This window comes from Ranitomeya imitator, chromosome 9 (assembly GCF_032444005.1).
Source record: "Ranitomeya imitator isolate aRanImi1 chromosome 9, aRanImi1.pri, whole genome shotgun sequence".
Taxonomy (NCBI): Eukaryota; Metazoa; Chordata; class Amphibia; order Anura; family Dendrobatidae; genus Ranitomeya; species Ranitomeya imitator.
The window spans coordinates 114436996-114446812 of record NC_091290.1 but is presented as its reverse complement, the minus strand read 5'-3'; the positions used below and the strand labels follow the sequence as shown (position 1 = coordinate 114446812).

Genomic DNA, 9817 nt, shown 5'->3' with positions numbered 1-9817 from the left:
ACTAAGACAAAACTGAGGATAAATAAAGCGACTTTGCTTATTATGCGGGTATTAATTTTCCCCTTAGGAGCTAATTAAGTTCCTTCTAGAAGTCAGGGGCTTGAAATAAAGCTATTTTATTACTCTGTAATACCCACTCACGTACTGAGATTTGGGGGGAATACGTAGGACAGATATTTATTCCAAATAATGTATATATATATTTGGTCATCAAAGTCACACTAATTAAAAGAAATTGTAAAAAAAAAACAGATTTCTTACACTTTTATTTCACTGGTAATTTAAGGTACAATCAAATATCTTCCCATATTCACTATCATAAAAGTATTCATCTCTGAGTGCTGCAAAATTATAGCATTTACATTTTTTTTAAAGAACAGTAAAAATTATAAAATAGCCAACAAAAGACAATAGTAGGAAATGATAAACCGGGACATATCAGACAACATCTGAACAGAAGAAAAAAGGCTTTAAAATATAGTTTCCTATAATGTGCATATACAGGATTTTTTTTTTCCTGTGCGTCTGTATGTGCATTATTACATTAGGTATTGTCTTAGAATGTACATTGTTCCGGAAAGTTGTTTTTTTCTTTTTCTTAAAATGTCCTTTTTTTAACATGCAACATTAAGACTTTGAGCTGCAGATACTTTTTTAAAAAGTAAGTCAGAACCTGAAAAGAGTAAACGAAAAATTCTATTTGGTAAACAAAAAAAAATTGACACTTTCCAATCTTTTTTTTTTTAAATAATACGCACAGCCTTTTTTTGGCATTTGCGGGCAGAGGGGGGAGATATGTAGGTCGGTGTCCGACTTAGAAATATAGGAAATCATAAGACCCTTATGTCAGGGTTAAAGGGGCTTGAAGCAAAAGACATTCCAGCATTCACACCTATAGTACAGAGTATAATATTGAGAGTTGGATATACTTCTATCGCTTGTATTTGGGCCACATTTTACAAGAGCAGAACAAGCATCAGACATGTAGCAGCCTTTATTTCCACAATCACTCAGAAATACAGAGAAATACTGGATACACCATTCTGCCACTGTGCCTCTGTTAGATATTTCCGGTGTTACCTAGAAGCCAAAATATACATGATATCTCTATAGTATTCTCTACCGGTTGTTCAACTGTGACAAATCAAATTAGATACGGCATTGATGGGGTTAAACAACAGATATTTAGGTGATGATGACATAGATCAAAGGATGCAAAAGCAAAAATTGTCTTTTTTTTGTTTGATTTTTTTTTTTCTAATTCTTCCTAAAAGTGCGATGTAATGAAATGACGGCTGATCTCACTAGTTCCTCCTCTGTTACAATAACAGAGTTTTCCGGAGCGGGAGGACACACAGAAAGATATGAAGGGTCTTGGATATTTCAAATTGTAAATCGTCCCATCCGAATCTCTTAAGTGCAGCTATTTAGGGGCAAATAGCAAACGATCTCTCCTCTTTTTTTTTTGTCATTCGCTGCTCTTGGAAAAAGAATGTCAGTTTAAAGGGGGAATACCAGAAATCCAGAAAATGTTGAAAACTTCCATCCTCCCATCAAATTGCCTTTGTCTAGTTTTAGGTAAACTCTGTCCCCTTTCTCCATTTGAATAAGAACCCCATTGGTGGCGGCTTCTCTTGTTACGTCCATGTCACCCGCGAAGGCGGAAATCACAGGCCATCCGTTCAGCATCAGACTCACCTGCAGGGCAAAAACAACAAGGGTAATATATTACTGTGATGGCATCCTGTGGGGTCTGGGAGGGGAAGGGGCAAACTGTTACACTGTCTGCCTGCTAGTGGGGAGGCAGATGCCAAGGGTAAAGATGACCACCAGGGGCCGGCCATCCATCCATCTAATGTACACGCTGAATACTCAGAAGCAAAGAAGGGTTTTAAAAATGTGGCGTCCATTCAGCCCAGATAGCAGAGTTGGCAAATTCAATCAGTAGCAATATTCCCCAGTAATGAATGAGGCCATTTACGTCTAACATTTGTTTACTAAAGAGATCGTTTGTTTATTTGTTCCATTTGTAGATACAAATACATAATTTGCATAATGCTCATTATCTATCCGTCTATCTATCTATCTATCTATCTATCTATCTATCTATCTATCTATCTATCTATCCCATATCCATCTATCTATCTATTATCTATCTATCTATCTATCTATCTATCTATCCCATATCCATCTATCTATCTATTATCTATCTATCCATTCATTCATCCATCCATAATAAAAGTAGCATTCACAGGCCTTGAAGTGCTGCCTTTCTTAAATTAAATCCCATGGATCTGTGTAAACTCTGTCTACATCATCAATTCATCAATATAATATCTATGTATCTAAAACAAATAAAGACAGCACTTCATGGTCCTTGGTATGCTCCCTTTTTTCTTTTGGATTCCATCCCATGAATCTATCTATGTACAGTATCTATCATCTATCAAATTTCTTTCTTTCTTTCTTTCTTTCTTTCTTTCTTTCTTTCTTTCTTTCTTTCTTTCCATAACAATAAATCTCTCATTCAATCTATCATTAATTCTATATCAAATTCAAAGACGCTTTATTGGCAGGCCCTAACAAACATTAGTTTTGCCAAAGCAAGTGTATCTCTCTATCCATTTATTATCTATCTACTATCTACTATCTATCTATTATCTATCTGTCTATCTATCTATCATCTATCTATCTATTATCCATCTATTATCTATCTATCTATCTATCTATCTATCTATCTATCTATTATCTATCTGTCTATCTATCATCTATCTATCTATTATCCATCTATTATCTATCTATCTATCTATTATCTATCTGTCTATCTATCTATCATCTATCTATCTATCTATCTATCTATTATCTATCTATCTATCTATTATCTATCTATCTCATATCTATCTATCTATCATCTATCTATCTATCTATTATCTATCTATCTATCTATCTATCTATCTATCTATCTATCTATCAATCTATTATCTATCTGTCTATCTATCTATTTATATATCTAATATCTATCTATCTAATATCTATCTATCTATCTATCTATCTATCTATTATCTATCTATCTATCTATCTATCTATCTATCTATCTATCTATCTATCTCATATCTATCTATCTATCTATCTATCTATCTATCTATCTATCTATTATCTATCTATCTATCTATCTATCTATCTATCTATCTATCTAATATCTATCTATCTATCTATCTATCTATCTATCTATTATCTATCTATTATCTATCTATCTATCTATTATCTATCAATCTATTATCTATCTATCTATCTATCTATCTGTCTATCTATTTATATATCTATCTATTATCTATCTATCTCATATCTATCTATCTATCTATCTATCTATTATCTATCTATCTGTCTATCTATTTATATATCTATCTATTATCTATCTATCTATTATCTATCTATCTATCTATCTATCTATCTATCTATCTATCTATCTATCTATCTATCTATTATCTATCTATCTAACTATCTATTATCTATCTATTATCTATCTATCTATTATCTATCTATCTATCTATCTATCAATCTATTATCTATCTATCTATCTATCTATCTATCTATCTATTAACTTTCTATCTAGTCTCTTGTCTATGATAAATACATACTACCTTCTTTTATTATGTATTTTTCTTACATAACCTTTTCTCCTGTCTTGTGTTCCATTTTCCTAATACTAGTAGTGTCAGTGAGTGGCGGTGCCATCACATTGGCATATTGTTATACCCGCCATGTTGTACAGATCACGCTGACATCCTGGTGGGTTGTGCCAATGCTTTGTTACATCTGTGTAATATATTCTTTCTATGGACATTTCTCAGCACATCTGACCCATGACGTAGGACTGATAACACCGGTCAGGGGTCACTTTTATAAGAGCAGTTACGTTACATGGGGTTAGATGATTAATGGGGTAATATCTAAGGGGCACTTTACTGGCACTTTAATGATGACACATTGCTCAGTGTGAATTTCTTGCTGCAAACCTTGCACTAAGCAGAACGTCCAGATGTGTGCTATCTAGACACAAATATGAAATGACCAGCGCATCAGAATATGGAAGTGGCTGACTCCGGAGACGAGCGGCGAGCACCTCGCTGTATGAATTCCCCATTATCATTTACCTGTCATATCCTCCTCCTCCAAAATGTAACAACAGTCATTACTTCGTATTCAGTTGTCATCTTTGCGGTTTCACATTTAGGAAAATGTTTAACCTCGAAAAGTCAATTACTAGTTATGTGATGTGATAGTTTATCCCATGAACCGATACACATGAATGTGCCAGAGATACATGGGATCCGCGAGCCTGGTGATGGGCTCCACGTCATCGCATGCCCATGTCTCCAGCAACGATGCTTTATGATGGATCACACCGGGAGCATAAATAGGACACATTAGAATATCACGTCTGACCGAGCCAAGGGCTGCTTGTTGGAAAAGCATTGCCATTAATATGTGCTGCCCACTCCGAAGACTCTTCTATAAATTAACACCCATTTTTAGCCCATTAGTTTTGCACCCTGTTTGCAAATCGTAGTGTACAACTAGGGTGAAAGGAGAAGAAGCAGTCTTTGTAATGGAAAGTGCTGGATGTAGAGTGATGTCTGAAGGCGCCATAGGGTGGATACGCCGGCAATAAGGGCTAGATTGGCTGCACGTGCCAACTCGTATGGGCCTTATATTACTGGGGTGAAGTGTTTGTTGTAACTGGCTCCATCCCCAAAGGGGTTAACTGCTTGACCTTAAAAACACCATGGGTTAACAGACAGTATATATATATATATATATATATATATATATATATATATATATAGTACTTCCAATAGTGTTTGCAGTGTATGTGTGTACATTATATATATATACCCCAATTATAGAAGTTTGAATGGTATATATATATATATATATATTTATATATATATATAAAGAAAAAAGCACACCAATAAACAATGAAGATGGGAACTTTATTAGCCCATATGGTGTGTCAACGTTTCGGCTGTGACCAGCCTTTCTCAAGCTTTCTCATTTATTGGAGTGCTGCCTCCTTTTTTTTTTTTATTGTTTATACAAATGGATATTTGTTTGGAGGGCACTGCACTAGATAGATAGATAGATAGATAGATAGATAGATAGATAGACAGACAGAAATATTTATTTGTGTGCATATATTTATATATATGAACGTATTTATATATATATATATATATATAAATATATATAGTGTATATATACATATATATATATATATATTTATATATATTTATATATATATATATATATATGCGGGTGTGTATATGTGTGTGTGTTTATATATATATTATATATATATATACGGTATATAAAAATATATATGTGTGTGTATATATATTAATATTTATACACTATTCCAATTTCTATAAATGAGATATGTGTATCAATATATACATCACTTATAGAGATTGGGGTATTTTCTTAATATATACACATATATATGCAGAAATATATATATATGTGTGTGTGTGTGTGTATAGATATATATATATATATATATATATATATATATATATATATATATCTATACACCTAAGAAATTAACAAACATTCCAATTTCTATAGGTCAGATGTGTATATATATATATATATCTATCTATCTATATATATATCTATATATATATAGATATATATATAGATATATATATATATACTTACAATGCAAAAACTATTTCAAAACACATTAGAAGACTACTTAAAAATCTATCGTGTATATATAAAGTGGTGCAAAAAGGCCCATCCTATTCTTGTCCATTTTCTGTAATAAGAAGTATTAAACACAAATTCAGTTCCAGTGTTGAATATATTTTAATGGTCTTAATTGAAATGTCGCGTTTTATAAGGACAAAGAAATAATAAATCCGCCCTGGCCTCGTATAGAAATGACGCCTCATCCGGAAGGATGTACCTTTCTTAATACTACCAAATGGGTGTAAGTAATGATGCAGATTTTCTGTAGATTTCCTTCCTGTTATTTTTTTTTTTTTTAGCCAAAACCTGGAGTAAGGAAACGGTAACGAGTTACACCGCGCCTCTCACCCGCATCCACTCCAGTTTTAGATGCAGTAAACTGCGTGTGTGAATGCAGCCCAACTTGTAATAACCTTACCTGAATGGTTTGCCGGTTGTAGACTTTCACCACATGGAAATTGAAGCTGTAAATCCCTTTTCTGGGTGACACGAAGGTGCTTCGTTCTGAATCAAAGTGGCTTCCAATGTTAACCAATGTCTAGATTTCGAGAAAGAAACCCCAAAATATCCAAGTTTAATGTGATTAATAATAGATCGGCCTTCTAGGTACTATAATATTCTGTAAGCAATCCTTATACCCTAACTTGTCACATGTGATACTCAATAACTGCTGACGATTTGCTTAGGATGGCCATAAATGGGTAAATATTGCTTCTAGAACTCCTTTCTGTGTGTATGTTGTTTACTAAAAATTCTGATATTGTTTCAGAAGATTCTAAATATTCCAGATAATGGTGTAGGAAGAAGGCAAGATACCCAGGCAGTAAATCATCTGACAATAAGCTGATGATAACTGGGTGTATTTTACAGCACCGCAGGACAGCTTTGTAGTGCGGAAAGATGTTAATATAAACAGCAGTTTTTGGTTCGGGTTGGGTCATAAAACCACCAGGGTGATCAAACCCTGCAGGATAGGTTTATTGCCGTTATATATGGCCTGCTGCAATATTCTCTGCCAGTTCATACCCTATCAATCATTTCGGTAGGATCTCGCTGTCACTTCTGCACTGGTTATATTAAATTAAATATCCTTTGAATACTACATCATAGGGAAAACGTTAATCTGACAGTATATTGGCAATTTCAATGTCTTCGTAAATTTCCAAAAAAAAAAGTGTCATTCATTTATTGTTTATTTTTTAAGTCGTAGGCAGAATAAATGGTTTTGTATCGCCACGGTAGAGAAAGTACCGGAAGAATAGCTCGTCACCAGCCCTTGTTGCATATTCTCGAGCCAATATGATAATATTCTAGGTGCGATTTTTGCACGTGATCATTGAATGGGAGTTGAGACATTAGGAGCTTTCTAAACCAGTTCTTAAAAAAAAAAAAATACCATTCACATAAAAATCATTTATCTTCCAAAAAACGTATAATGTATCTTTTAGTTCTAGGTACACAATGTCAATGAATGCAAGCACAATGATCAAGAACAAAGGAAAATCGTAGACATTGGTGAAGCCAGCAGAGATGACAATAGCTCCAAATATCAGTGATACTATAACTATGACCACTCATAAATTCTTGATAAACTATACTAAGGGTTACTAAGAATAGTAAAACCATAGATTTCTCTGGAACTGTTGACCTGTTAAATCAAATGTCTTGAAAAACTTATTAATAGTTTACGAAATGGATTAAAAGGGTTAATTCCGATCATGCTACTTAGAGAAAAACCTAAAATCTTCGCCTCCCACTATAATTGACTGGTGCAGATAGGCTGATGGCTTTGCTTCTATATACATGGCACCATCATCTCACGGTTGACAACTTTTTTTTACGGACACATTAAATGGAGTCATTAAGACTGTAAGTGTTACGTATCTACAGATCCTATATGAAGACGTTTAGCTGCATTCCCTGTGAACTGTAAAAGGGTGATAAATAAAGTCATAAAAACCTTAAACAAGTCAATTTTTTTTACAGACACTAAAAAAAATGCTGTCCAGGAATTCCGGGAGGGTTGACGACCCTACGCGCTACGTGCTAAACCGATGCTATAAAACAAGTCACGCTCTTCATGCATTGCTTACCTGGTCAAAATATATAATCATAGTTCTGTTACTCATCTCAGAGGGTTCGTGATTTGTGCTCCTGATAGCCGAGAAAGCTACTTTGGCACTTCCAGAGCGCACAGAGATGCCCAGTGCCGTGCCGGTTGGGTCAGCAGTTGGGTTAGAGTCACAAACCACCAGGCATTTCCCCTCCAGTAGAATAGGTTCTGTTTCATTTTGACCACTGGTCATCCCTGCCAGCCATGCCAACCCCAGCACCAGCTCCAAGACCCACATTGCTATAGCTGGGCAAGTACAGTTAAAGGCAGAGATCCACTTGGGCACTCACACACCTTAACTTCCCAATCTCCTCCCTTCTTCTCCTCGTAGGAAGTAGACCATCAACCTTTCGAGATGTCCAAAGAGTCTTAACGGGGGGAGAAGCGGAGCTACTCTTAAAATGCACTTTACCCACTTGGATAAGAGCTCTCCAGTGTGTCCATTCAGCACCTGCCTCTTCTGGCTCCTTATGCTCCTCTCCTAGGAAGGTCTTGCTCAGTATTTTAGCCCTTGCATTTCAGCTTTGCCCAGTGCTGCTCCCTTGGATGAGCTCAAGACATAGTGTAGCTCCTGCTACAACATAGATGCATCCAATACTACAGAGCAAAAAGCTGAAAGATGCACAAGAGGGAAGGTGGGGGCCAATCTGCAACACCTCCCTCCCCACTCATCGCCAATCCACAGTCACAAGCCTTCACAGGGCAGCGAATCTTCAGCCGGGCAGCTTCCCTCCATGTGACAGCTGTGGTTTTGTTATAGGAGTCAAAGGCAGGTGGTGACTGCTTCTCTCTCATTCTTGCTCAGGTCTGAATATGGCAAATGGATCATTACTGCTCCATCTTCCTTGCACTGCATCCTACAAGGTAAGTGAGAGTGGCAGATAGCAGACACACCAGTCAGTCCTTGCACTGGGGAGCACAGAGCACCCTCCTCTTCATTCACTCGCTTTGACTACAGTGCACAGAATTGACTATATAACCCTTCCAGGCGATATTTTTAGGAGATCTGCGCCTTTTTTTTTTTTGTAAACACGTGCATAGGGAAATACGTATTAGCCAGGTATCCTTGGAAACTGTCAAGAAGACAATTTTCTGGATATTTGCTTTCTGAGTTGCTGCACCTTTAGGACTTGAGCGGAAAAAAAAAATTTCATTTTTGGAGGGATTACAAGACAGGATTATGAGAGTCAATCGCTTTATTAAATGACGTTGGTGGAATTCATAATAGTGACTCTGCGGCATATGGAAGTTTTACCTAGGTGCCTATTTTCTCTCTAATATTAATCATATACTTAGGTGTTTTTAATTGAGGCAGAAAATGTAGCAACTTTCAGTGATTAATAAGCCAAAAAAGTATCAACAAAGGAATGATGCAACTATTTACACGTTTACGTCAATATTGACAGAATGTAACAACTTCGAGGATTCCGAAATATAAATTGTATCAAATGCTATTATAAAATGTTCCCTTCTTTGTGCCAAGTGTATAGCTATAGGGGGGGCTCTAGTCATAAAACCTGACCCTTTTCAAAAAATCAGTATTAGAAATGGGACGTAGATTTTAAGCTTCAAGTTTAACTTTTGGTCTGTGATTTTTTTTTTCCCTTTAAGAAAAGTAATAAAGTAAACTAAAGCGTTACCTCGACTTCTTCTTTCTGGCATATATTCCTTTTTAAGATTTTAACCCCTCTATAGAGGTGTTTGGCAGGTAAGGGGTTGCTTAAGGTGGCGTTCACCATTTAAAGGGATTAGGTTTTATTCTAGCAATAACTCCTGGGTTTATATGACAGATACCCGGATTCCAAGGACAAGCAACATTCCAAACAACCAGCCTGGGGCCAAACATGTTTTATTGTAGGCGTTGTATTTTAGCACCAGCTGAAAGATTTCCAATATCCACTGAACTGCATCCATTAAGGCGAACATCACACAGTCTCAGATTACTCGTGACTC

The 9817-nt window shown here is 35.7% G+C and overlaps 1 protein-coding gene across 1 annotated transcript; it reads right to left on the bottom strand.

Moving 5' to 3' along the window:
• Positions 1–249: 249 nt before the first annotated feature.
• CBLN1 (cerebellin 1 precursor) lies at positions 250–8656 on the bottom strand. Its single transcript, XM_069738518.1, has 3 exons — positions 7845–8656; positions 6170–6289; positions 250–1698 (listed from the first exon to the last, which is right to left on the bottom strand). Exons 1-3 carry the CDS (start codon positions 8100–8102, stop codon positions 1501–1503), a joined length of 576 nt encoding a protein of 191 aa, XP_069594619.1. The 5' UTR covers positions 8103–8656; the 3' UTR covers positions 250–1500.
• Between the last annotated feature and the right edge of the window lie 1161 nt (positions 8657–9817).

Coding starts and splice junctions, on each gene's coding strand:
- CBLN1 (XM_069738518.1), bottom strand. CDS start 8,102: ATGTGGGTCTTGGAGCTGGTGCTGGGGTTGGCATGGCTGGCAGGGATG. Junction 6,290..7,844: donor TGATTATATATTTTGACCAG/GTAAGCAATGCA, acceptor CTCGAAATCTAG/ACATTGGTTAACATTGGAAG. Junction 1,699..6,169: donor ACAACCGGCAAACCATTCAG/GTAAGGTTATTA, acceptor TTTGCCCTGCAG/GTGAGTCTGATGCTGAACGG.